We start from the raw sequence: 13,170 nt of genomic DNA on the forward strand, positions 1-13,170 counted from the left end.
TCTCTGGTGTTTACAGCAATGAAGGAAAAAACAAAACAAAAACAGCCAGTAAGTTGCAGTTCTCTGGGTGAAAAAGCCTTGTGAATGACAGAGGTCAAAGGAGAATGGTCAGACTGGCTCAAGCTGACAAGAAAGTGACAGTAACTGTGGAGGGGAAAGAAACTGTCAATATTTCAGGTTGAAACATGAAACATTGACAATTCCTCCCCTACACTCCCACCCCTTCCACCGATGTTGCCCGATTAGCTGAGTTCCTGTAGCAGATCTCAACATTTAGTCTCATCACAGGGTTGTCCAATTGCTTACAATCTGATCAACTAAGTTGTTAGTTTCAGTGTAATTAACCACATCTTTCTTTTAGTTCCCACAGTTTATTTACATTGTCACATTTTGAAAACTTATAATAAGGATGTATCCTGCATACACAGAAAAGGTACATTTTAATTCTTCAGAGATAGATACAGTACATTGTGCAATGGTTTAAAAACAACTTGACAGAAGGCCAGTTTACAAATATTATAATTTGAGAAATATACTTTGCCTACAGTAGCAAATCTTAGAATATTTAATGCAACTTCATCTTCAGAACACAATTCTTAAAAGTAAAACAGTTATGATTGTAATTTTAGACAACAGTTACAAAACAAAATATCCACCTAAGGATAAGACAAGCAGAAAGACAAAATCTACTACAAATCGAAATTTGTAAAGGGTTGGTAAAATTGAATGAGTAAAGACCAATATTTCATTCTTAAAAATTGTTAATCTTTGAAATGCTGAGGTATATCCTAATATCAGAGTAGGGGGAGAGTGGAATACATACAACACAAGGGTAGAATATCATACATTCTCTTCATATACATTTTAACACCTGAATTAAATTTAATGGCAAAGATATTGTACTTCACTCTCTAATCTTGGTGCGGAGGTGGACGGGGAGTGGGTGGATGAAAGAGAACTACTTTCATAAGAAGCTGGAGTCTGGGCACTTGACACATGAAAAAAAATTATATAATGTAAGAGTATAATTAAGGGGATCTGAAAACAGATTAACTGCTTCTCTTTCACTGCCAACTCCCTACAATGCAGAACAAGTGCAATTTAAAAAAAAATTAAAATAGCTTACATTAGAAAAATTGCCTTTGCCTTTAACAGTTCAAATTGGTCATGCAACAGGGAAATAACGTGGGTAATATACTCTTTTTTAAGAATATATTTCAACTCATCTTTCACTCTTGATAGCAGCATCTGATATTCAAATTCTGTAGAAAAAGATGGACAAACTTCTGAACCTCTATCTAGCATCGATCTATAGTTCCTGTTTGGATGTTGTTGTTAAGAAATAACTATTCCTCATTCTTTACTGAATTTTATCAGAATTTTAGAAAACATTTAAGTCAAAAAAAAGTGGAAACAAAATGACACAAATTGAAATAGAAAAAGAACATAATTGCTGGGACAAAACTACCACAGTCCCCAAAATATGCTGTCAGAACTCCAATTAATGAATAATTTCAAGTTGTGAAGGAAAGCACTCAATTCTTTCGCAAGTGACTGCAGAATCTCCACATAAAGTGAGGCGAGGGAATGCATGGCATTAATGTATCTCTTGGTGTCAGTGCACCCGATTTCTTTTGTGCTTAGCAATTCTTTCCCTCATCAGTTGCTCGTGATTACTGGCTAGTGACAACCAAACTAGACTGTGCCAGAGGAAAAAAAACCCAAAAAGTACAACCAACTGAGAAAATAATAGTGATACGCTAGTAAACAGTGACTGGATGCTGAAATCTCTGAGGAGATAATTATTTGTGTAAACAGAAACTATTACTTTGCATTCAGTACTTTACTACCATTTTCCCATTGGCAATTCCAGTACAGTACATTCTGTAATAACCTTATGCCCATCTAATGTTGGGTCAAGTCAACATAATAATTCTGATTTGATCCTATCTTGTCAACTTTGCCATGCAGTACAACTTAAACTGATAACAGGAAGAACATACTTGATATTACAAGTATCACTAACCTTTCCTACTCAATTGCATTAAATAGTAATTCTTCACAATTGCCTTCTTCAGCCTCAAGAAAGGCATTTGCCACAATAAAATCGAAAGTATGATTGTTCAACTGTGGTAGCTGTAGAGAATTTTTAAACTGTCGTCCACCACTTGTTTTGTCTGCATTGATTGCATCATCAGTACCAGGACACTTCCACTCTTAAAACAGTCCATCATTCACAGAACACACACACATCAGCTTATTGTTTCACACACACTGCAAATCCTACAATATTAATAATTTTAATTGATGTCATCATGTTTGAATTAAAACAAAAACACCAGTGGAAAAAGCTACAAGTTTGAGTTTGTCCATTTCTGTTTTGGAAAAAGTGCAATTCCTAACGATTGTGCAACTCAATTCCTTGGGGAGTTTAAAATTCATCCACTTCTTTTGTCGACACAACATCAAACGGAGACAAGAACATCAAGGTAGAGTCTATCATAGGATTCCTTGAACAACAGAATGAGGATAAGACTGAACATACACGATGCAGTCAGGCACCAATTGAGCCAGGAAACATCTGAAAATACAAAAAGAAAGCACTGTCATTTCCTTAAAGACAATCATTCATCATGTCTGTAAGAATACACACTTAACACAAAGCTAAATTTGACAAGGAACAGCTGCTCTTCACCACCTGATGGTAACTATTGAGAAAGGGTAACAGCATTAGCTCCAAAGAAAATGTCACATCATGGTTATTGTGCATGGTTTGAGAATGTCCAATGCTCTGTCCCTAGTGTAACTGCATTGAAACTTACAGCCATCTGTTACACAAGGCCACAATCAAAGACAAAACAGAAATATTTATAATGTTTAATTGATAGCATAGCAGAGAATAGGTCAATGAAATGACAAATCTTGGCTCTCATTTTCCATTGATGCTACCTGACCTGTGTTTTTTAGTATTTTCCATTTACATTACTGCACAATCTGATTATTTTTAAGAAAACACATCATAAAAGGAATGATGGGACTGATGTGTGTAATAGAAATTTGGAATGACTTGCAGAATCCCTTATAGCTGCGTGATTTGGTACTGTATCAACATTATTTTGGATCTGCAGTATGTAACTGATAGAATATTTTACAGAAAACCAGAAATGATTCAGTTTGAGTTTCAGAATGCTTTTCAGTAAGTCTCACGAGTGTGCAAAATGAAAGCACATGGGATTGGCGATAATGTACGGCATGTGTAAAACTGATTGACAGGAAATTCAAGTCTTTTTCAGGATAGCAGGAGGGGACTTGTTGAGTACTGCTTGTTCCCAGCTATTCACAATCTTTATACTACTAAAATTCTCATGGTCTGTCTGTCTGTGACCTCCAATTAGCTCAAAGGAAGCATTACAGCGGCACTATTTCTGGCTAAATTGACTTAAAATGCGCTAACTTACAGAATGCAAAGTTCAGGGTTATATATTTGTGTAAAATTGTTCACTCGCCAAAATCAACTGCCCCATTTTCACCCGAGAACTGATTCGCCACCATGGAAATTGGGACGTGGCACCAAGACGCATGTGCATGGCCACCTTCAGCAGTGACACCAACTGCAGCAAAAGGGCAGGGCAGGGCAGCTCTACTTCCAGCAGTCAGATTCTGCTAATCACCAACAGCATGTGCAGGATTGGGACAGATCTAACTGCCACCCATCAATAAGAGATGAATAAATCTTATTGCAATGACATGCTTCGAGACATCCATAAAACCTATTGCTGCAGTCAAAGGACAGCGGTCATGTCCATTTAGGGGAGTGCCAACCACATCATCAAGAATAATCAGCATCTTGGAGGCTTTGGTGTTACTGCTTCAAATCTAAGTACAGTGAAAGGTTTCAATGGGACATTCAATCACGTAGAAACAGTATCAGGGCAGCTGGAATCCATTGATGCTGGCTAATTATTGTTAGGTATGTAAGCAAAAAGATTTGCACACTGAATACAAGTGAAAATAATCAACAAAACATTTTTAGCTTTGTTGAACTATTACAAAGCGTCAGCACTGTTGTGCAATTAAACACATTATATTCAATGAAAATTAATTTGTTTCTCTTAATTCCTATGTGATGCAAGTAGTCTAAAATTATATTTGTGTTCAGCTTCAAGCCGACTATCATAAATGAAAAAAATCCGAGGGGGCACCACTTTTAAAAAATTAATGTTGGAGCTGAAGGATAGAAATGGGTCCATGATTGAATAGCAGATTGCATTCGGAGCTAGGGATGAAACATGGAAAAACGTGGAACAATTTCTCCAAAAGTTTAAACTGGGAAAAGCTCAACTTCTCCAAATACATCACGTGATAACCCGTCAACACCACCCACCCCCACCAGCGGAAAGGGTCTGCATCTGTGTTTGGTCCGTCACTCCCGACGTGCATTGTGGGAGATGTAGTTCATATGGTTGAGTTGAAACCCGGGTTAGACGGTAAGTAGGGAGGGCAGTTCTACAGAGGGAGGGGGACTTGGAGTGAGCTGTCAGCTGACACTCCGATCCATCAGAAGTGTCCGTCGTTAAACCAAGAGGAGCTTTATTTGCCTTGCTACGCATCTTTCTTCTTCAATAAACTTGAGTTTTTCATCTTCAATTTCCAAAGCAAAGCAATACCAATAGCATTCTTGAAAATTTAATGTTCATTCTGGTCACATCAGACTGCACTACCTTTCTCTCAAAAGGTGCCCCAATGGGTCACCCAGTTGTCTAGTTTATTTCTAAATTTGAGGATACAAAGCTAGTGGAATTAAAAGTTGCAAGAGGTTTTAAGGCTATTGAGTTCAGTAAATAAGCAAAACATGGAGGATGCAGAATAAAATGGCTAAATGAAAGTCAATCATTTTAGTAGGAAACACAGAAAAGGCAGAACATTAAACGACAAGATCCAGATGTCACTTCATATCAGTCACTGCAGGAAAATATGCACGGATCTTCACAATATGCTTTAAATGAAGAAGTGAGGATATCTTGGTGTACAAAACAATTTTGTACAGATTCTAAGGGAGACCACACCAGGAATGTTGTGTGCCAGGGAAAGACAAACTGGTGGAGAAACTCAATGGGTCAGGCTATATCTGTGGGGGCAGAACAATGGTTGATGTTCTGGGTCAGGAGCCCTGCATCATGATGAAGGACCACTATGAAGACATTCTCTTCTTTGTTCTACTTCTCTGTAGCACAGACATATATGTCTCCACAATGTGTCACCTTGGTTTCTTTACCCAGGAAAAGATACCCTTATAAGCAGAGGGAGAGAACCTGTGGTTCACTAGACTGATTCCTCAGATAACAGTATAGTGGTTTCTGCAGTGCTATTACGAGGAGTCAGGTTCACGGATTCCATAAGGGGGACTGAAGATTGCAAGTAAACATGTCGACAACTTACTTACAAACAATGAAACACTCAACCAAGCACCTAAGTCAAACAAGTATTTATCTAAGCTTCCCCAAGTTACAAAACTATGACACTAAACATTCAAAAATACTTCTAGCTCGACAGGTACTTGCTTAAGTCCCTACAGTTCAACAGGTACCTATCTAAGTGTGCACGTGGGCCCTCCTATTTGCAGTACACTTTCCCAATGGTTCTTCAGCCCTAGTTGTGACCCAGTCTGAAGGGGACCCCTAGCGAAAAGAGACAGAGCTTCTCCCACACGTTATTCTTGTATCCCAAGGATGCCTGAAATTAGAAGCCAGTGGGGTGAAATGGGAGAGAGCTGCTAAACCATTCAAACAGGCCAATCAGCAACTGAAATGGGAGAACTGACTTTCAACTGACGGGTAAATTAACCCTTTGCATTAAAAGAGCCAATGGTCACCAATCGGGGTTCAATTCCCACTGCTGTCTGTAAGAAGTTTGCACGCTCTCCCGACGACTGCATGGATTTCCTCCGTGCTCCAGTTTCCTCTCATATTCCAAAGATGTATCATCAGAATCAGTGAGTTGTATAACACTTGCAGGCTGCCCAGCACAATCCTTGCTAACTTGACTTGACACACAAGATGCTTTTCGTTGCATATTTCTATGCTTTGATGTACATGTGACAAATAAAGCTCAATCTCTTAAAATTTAAAAGCAAGAGAAAAGAAAGCACTGAAATGTACAAAATCCTGACAGGATCAACAGACTGAATGAAGGGAAGATACTCTTCCTGGCTGAGATGTCTAGAACCTGGAGCATTGTCTCAGGATACAGAACAGAATTATGACTAACCCTCCTTCAATGCTTTGATGCTCCTAATATAAAACTCCAAATACAACAGGCTAAAAACAGAGGAGCCAAATATCCTTTTTGTACTGTAAAATTTCAATGAGTCTGTAACAACCATGCAAGATAATTGAATTTAATATCGAAGCAGTAAAGCAATTTTGCAATAGGTACATAGAGTCTAAAATAAGCTGTCATAAAACCCAAAAACTATTTCAGTCATGGACTTTAAGGGAATATATTTCTGGCAGAATTGTCAACCATTCTCAGACTGAGGTCCTCTTTTTATTTTCTAAATGTTGCTCATTTTTCTGTTGCTTTCTTCACATACCTTTCCAACCACAAGACCAAGCCATTTACAAGTTCAATCGTTTGATTATCATTCTTGTCTGCCAGCTTGCTCAGGAGAATAACATAGTATTCTGCTGAGTTTGTAAAGAGGGTACAAAAGGAAAGGCAATCAAGGATATAAAAACAAACTGAACCACTCAATTTTTAAACCACTTCCTTGGAACACTAAGTATACACTCATGATACAACTCCGTTTGCTGAACAGTCATAGGCACTTCAACCAAAAAAGCAGAAAGAAAATATCAGAGTGGAAAAATAATGATTAGAACACAGAACACTACAGGTGTCACTAGCAAATGGTGATATACAACCAGCCTGACAACTGAGCCACAAACTATGCAACATCTCCTGCAATGCCCATCGCTAGAGGAACCCTGTACTGTTGCAGGTCTTGCTGAATTCAACGACGAGGCGCAAAAATGTGTCCAGTTCTGGCTGGGCCATGTATAGACTGTCCGTGGACACAATAAGAAGAAGAACATGACAGCACAGCATAGATCCTTCTGCCCACACTGTTGTGTTAACCTACTTTAAGATCAATCTAAGCCTCCTTTCACACATAGCCCTCTATCTTTCATTGATCCAAGTCTTTTAAATGTCCCTAATGTATCTGCAAGCAACCTTGCAAGCATGTTCCATGCATCTACCACTGGATTAAAAAGAAATACCTCTGACGTTCCCCCTGTACTTTCCTCCAAGCATATTCAAATTATATCCTCCAGTATTTTGTGTATGTTGCTTGGATTTCCAGCATCTGCAGATTTTGTCTTATTTTTATATAATTATGCCTCCTTTAGTTAGCCATTTTCACTGTAGGAAAACATTCACTCTACCTATGCCTCTAAACATCTGATACTTCAAAATTCCTTCAAAGCAATTCACAATCTGTTCCAATGAACTTATTTTTCTTTAAATAGGATCCAGATTATATTGCTAATTACTTACTGTCATTTTGTCCATCCTGGATTTCCCCAAAATATGTCAGTAATCGTGTCATAAAGTTATAAGCACAGAAACTGGTCCTCTGGCCCAATTTGCCCATGCTGACCAAATTGCTGCACTGAGCTGTTTAATCCATATCCCTCTATATCCTTCCTATCCATATAATGTTCCACCACACTAGTGGGATAAAGCTGACATTGCCAGACTAGGGATGAACAGTAGACATCCATTGGGGAGGTTAAGGATGAGACGTATTCTTTTTAAATCTAGCTTCAGCTAATTTACAATACGTCATTGAGTTGATTTGCACATTAGTAATATTGCTGATGTACTACTCAGATGCTAAGTGGCCAGAATCAGTTAAGATCTAGCCTGCTAGCTGGACTAGCCATCAATGATGCCTTGTTACAGGGGCTGAATATGCTGATTCTCTACACTTCGTAGGAGCCTAACAAGGAGAAAGTAGTATCAGAGCAACAAGACCATAAGACACAGGAGCAGAATTAGGCCATTTGGTGCATCAAGTCTCCACCATTCAGACATGGCTGACTTATTATCCCTCTCAACTTTATTCCCAATTTTCCTACTTTCTCCCCATAACTCTTGACGCAATCAAAACCTACCAAATTCCACTTTAAGTATCCACAAAGACTTGTGCTTTACAGCTGTCTGTGGCAATGAGTTCTACAGATTCACTACCTTCTGGCCAAAGAAATTCCTCATCTGTTTTACAAGGGACATCCTTGTATTCTGAGGTGGTGCCCTCTGGTCCTGGACTCTCTCACTATAGGGAACATCCTCTCCACGTTCACTATCTAGGAACTTCCAATATTCAAATGATTTAAAGTGTAGGGCTCGGGTGTTGTATTGCTGAACTGCATCTCTTTGTTGCAATCTCTTGTGAAAGATTTTATTTATTTACAGAAATTTGTGGAACTTTAAAAAATGGCTTTCAGGAACATTTAAAAACTATTGAAATTAGACCTTTAAATTTTAAAATGACTTTAAATTTCAAAATAATGTCAACAACTGAAATATCTACCTTTTCCATGGTATTAGCAACTCCAGTCTTCCCTGCTGTTAAGGTGAATCCATGTAGCATCTGGATGTCAATGTTCTGCTGCAGGACTCAATGGTGTCCAGTGGCAACGAGAGAGGACTAATGTACTGGCTTTTGACCCCCAGCTTGCTTAAAATTTTCGAGTTTAGCCAAGCATTTGTGAAAGTACAAGAGAATCTGAGCAGTGAATGGCTGACAGTGGCTCCCTGCAGAACCAGCACCTGTCAATCAGCTCAATTTGTCCCATTGCTTATGTAAATTTTGTAAAAACAATAAAATGCTTGTCCATTTTTCCATTTCAACACCTTCAATAACTCACTCAATTAACATATCATTTTATTCAAGCTCTTAAAAATCAACTCCAATTTATTTTAAAGCTTTATCTCTGCCACACATTCAGTGAAGGAATCTCAATTTATGCAGACTTGGACATAACCTGAGTGAGCATTACTTGTGCATGCTAAACACTTCCTTCATGCCTCAATGATCAGATAGAAAAGTTTGAATGTTGCCTTGACGAATACATAATTCATAAGTCAGCAGCTGAAAGTTTCAATCTAGAGTTTGGAAGGAGGAGGAAAAGGTCATGGCACATGTAGACAATCTGGAATTTAGTCATGGACCTTTCTACTTTATTTTAAGCAGTAAAATGAATTCAATTGATTAAATGTGTCACAAGGCAGTTCAGAGCACACCAAACATTAATGGCCCAGCAGCGTTTCAAAAAAAAACAACCAGAGGATTGCCCAGTGCAGAGTTAATGCAAAGATATGTATGTAAAGGAGACCAATGCATCAATGAAACATATAAATGCATACAGAGACCCTGCATGCTGTAACAAGTCAGAATTCTCTGCAGCTGCGCAGCCATCTGTCATATAGCACAAAAATACATCAAGAAATCATTAATTTTCAAGACAGCAAATCTGGGTCAAAAAGATTCAAATGCACACCAATCTTGTTTAAGCACCCATAACTATGAACTACTGTTTCAAGGACATTCATGACATTCAGAACAACTATTGCTTGCAGAAACAGATTGAGGCACTTAGTCTCACCAGTCTGAAGAGTGAGTGCAATTTATGGATTCAATAGTGAGGCAACTGTGTCAACCCTTGTGCATCAATACCACTAGAAATAGTGCGTGGGGAAAGAGAGCGGTGGTACAGCAAAATAGAGGGATGGTACAGTGAGAGAGAGAGAGAGTGTGTTGGAGAATGAAAGGCAAAGAGCAACTGTACAGAGAAAGGTAAAGTGTGCAGGGGATAGAGAGAGATGGACAGAGAAGGGGGTGGAGAGGAAGAGTGGTGACAGAGAGAAGGGAGGAGTGGAGCTAGAGAGCGCGGGAAGGATTGTATGGGGTGCAGAGAGAGGGAGACAGAGATAGAGTGGTGGTAATGAGAGAAAGTTGGGTTCATATGAGAGAGGGTGTGGTAAGAGTGAAATTGAAGATAGAGAGAGAGGGAAAGCAAAGCGATAAAGAGAGAGGGTACGGTTAGAGAGAGAGATAGAGGTCAGTTGAGAGAGTGGAGATCAAGAGAGAGAATATAGAATATGCCTAAGCAGTAAAAGATATAAGCTTGCAGTCACTACTCCCCACAGTTACACTGCCTGGTGCAGAAACACAACTGTAAGCACTCTTCCATTGAAAGTGGTTAATTTGCCAAAAGCCCTGTGGGATCACAATAATTTTAACATTCTTGAAATGCTGACAAGAGAATCAATACACCCTTGATAAATACAAGATTAATTTAGTACAAGTAGATTTATATGTACAGCCTGTTTCATCACTAAAATTCTTATGCAGTTCCTGAAGATTGCCAAAAGTACTTTCTCATCATTAGTTTTGGTGCAACTCTCTAAAATTCAGAGTCTTGGCAACTGCCTACTTAACGACCGACTGGCTGACAGTAGTGGTGTGGCAGATTTAATTTTCTTCTGACAAGGTCACATGATGATAATCCAAAAACAGCCTGTTAGTGAAAGCTGGTAAGCAATTTTCATAATGGTATGGTAGCAATGGAAGAAGTAAGGCCCCACCATACATAAATTATCTACATCTCATTTTATTTTACAAATGCAAAACTTCAGAGTGCTTTAATTTCAATTAAGCATTTTTGAAATTCATTGAGACTGTCTGACTATATGAACATGAAAGAATTTGCTCCCAACCTATACTCTCAAGCATCCATGGCCATATTTTAGTGATGCTGATCAAGTTATAAATACAAGCCAGGCCATCAGGATCAACTCTCCTACATCAAACTAATGTAATACCATCTTTTGCAATAGAGCTATAACTTGTCAAGTTTACAAAAAGATTACTCTTACACATCCTCAGCATCTTCTCCTTGTTTTTGCTTTGCAATAATAGGCATGGTGATGGTAACTGATTAGTTGGCATTATAAAACTTGACTTGGCTTTTTGTGTGGCTGTGTTCACTTTTTGTGGCCCTACACGAACAATGAAGCTGCCACAGATATCCTACTTTTGTCAAGGGCCTTTACACCAGCTGAGCATGATGCTGAATTAAACTAATTCCTTCTCCTTGCCATGGTCCATGTTCCTCCATTCCCTGTTCATTCATGTCCCTATCAAAAAGCAATTGCCACAGTTACTAGCAGTCAGTTTCAGGTACCTATCACTTTCTGTACAAAAACAAACTCTACCCTGTACATCTCTTTTAAACTTTCCTCTTCTCGTCTTAAAGTTATATGCTCAAGTATTTGACATATTCATTCTAGGGAATGAATTCATTCTCACTTTTGATGCCTCTCATAAAATTTACAAATATGTATTTCATTACTGATTTTCTCTTGTAATGACCACTGAAGGTCACAGATTTGCAAATATACAGGATATAAGTTGTAAAGGGAACCTTATGGTATTGAGAGGAAACATTTTCTACAGTGAACTTTGAAACTAATTTGTGGAATTGCACATAATAGATTTTTAGAAAAGCAAAATTATTTTTACTGCAAGTGAAATCAGACCCACTTCTCTACTACCCTGTAATTCCCCAAGTTATGCAGCAGTCCTGCATGTGGGAAATTGAGTCTATTTTTCCAGCTTAGTTTAAGAAACAAGAAGCTACCCTAGCATTCTGTCTAATATTCTTCCCTGAACAGAGGTTTACTGGCTATTTATTGTATCTGCTATTTCTAGAGGCCTTTAAAAGCATCTAGTGTACTGAAAGTAGAACTATAACACATTAAAATCATTTTATTGGATTAAGGAGTGCTGACACACCTATTGTGCTAGCGGCACAACCTGAACAGTAACTTAAATCTCTAAACAGACTAGGCATTCATTGATCCAGCTGGGAAAGACCCTTTGACCCATTTAATCTCTACCAGATTAGCAGTCATTGTTTTTTTTTAAACAGCAGGAGTGACATTTCTTAATTGAGTCCACAACCTTCACATGAATATTCTTCCCGCAAATCTATTCCACTGACAGCCTACTCCTTAACCCATATTCACTAATTGGCCCCTATCCAAACCTTCTGAGCATCTGCTGTATCTGCAAAAATACATTGATTATTTTCTGTATCTGAAGTTGCATATCCTCAAACCATAAGCCCCACAAGGTGACTTAAAAAGTGTCTTTACAGTTAATTATGCAATTGCTCGCCTTTTGAATGCTCTGTTACCATTTCAAAGTAAATTTATTATCAGAGTACATACATGTCATACTACCCTGACATTCATTTCCTCCTGACGTTCACAGTAAATACAAAGAAACACAACACAATTTATGAAAAAATACACAAGTATACAAGGTAAAGTTTACCTTTTAATGTATAGTGTGTTAGTTTATTATTGTCACATGTACCAAGGTACAGTGGAAAATCAGTATTTTTCGTAATGCTCATTTAAATCAACTCATTATAACAGTACATTGAGGTAAAATAATAACAATGCAGTATAAATTAGTACAGTGAAGTGCAAGGTCACAATGAGGTAGATTGTGAGGTCAAGAGTCTATTTTACCATACTAGGGAATAAATTAAGTCTCAAAACTGAGGGATATATGTTGTGCTTGAGCTGAAGGCATGTTTTCAGGCTTTTGTATCTTCTACCTGATAGAAGGGGAAGCGAGAGAATATATTCAAGGTCATAGTTTCTCAGCTTTCAAATAAGCAACATGACATTATACTAATAAAAGACAGGTTGCTAATTGATTACAATTACAGAGAAATGAAAATTATCATGCAACTATCTCTTAACATCTCCTTCAAGTTACAAACTTGACTATTTATGACTATTATACCTCTCAGCCCAAATCTCCTGCCTTCCCCCATATCCCTCATGCCCTGACCAATCAAGGTTCTATCAACCTCTGTCTTAGATATACATAAAGACTTGGCCTCCACAGCTGCCAGCTCTGTTCTCTAATCTTAGACACTCCCACCACAGGAAACATCCTCTCCACATCCACTCTATTAAGGCCTTTCACCATTTGATAAGTTTCAATTAGGTCACTCCTCATTTTTCTAAATCCTAGGCCCAGAGCAGTCAAGTGCTCTTCATTTCACTAGCCATTCATTCAATCAT

General features: G+C 38.3%; 1 protein-coding gene across 3 annotated transcripts in view; it reads right to left on the bottom strand.

Moving 5' to 3' along the window:
* Window positions 1–423: 423 nt before the first annotated feature.
* Window positions 424–13,170, bottom strand: part of slc49a4 (solute carrier family 49 member 4) — a 130,260-nt gene continuing 117,513 nt past the window's right edge. The window contains exon 9 of one of the 3 annotated variants that reach the window (XM_059967678.1): window positions 424–2,581. In XM_059967678.1, coding sequence (XP_059823661.1) covers window positions 2,466–2,581 — 116 coding nt within the window. In that variant the 3' untranslated portion in view covers window positions 424–2,465. Of the gene's footprint in view, window positions 2,582–10,964; window positions 11,206–12,422; window positions 12,696–13,170 lie in introns of those variants that run through there. The other 2 variants (XM_059967680.1, XM_059967679.1) reach the window with 2 other exon arrangements.

This window comes from Hypanus sabinus, chromosome 4 (assembly GCF_030144855.1).
Source record: "Hypanus sabinus isolate sHypSab1 chromosome 4, sHypSab1.hap1, whole genome shotgun sequence".
Classification (NCBI taxonomy): Eukaryota; Metazoa; Chordata; class Chondrichthyes; order Myliobatiformes; family Dasyatidae; genus Hypanus; species Hypanus sabinus.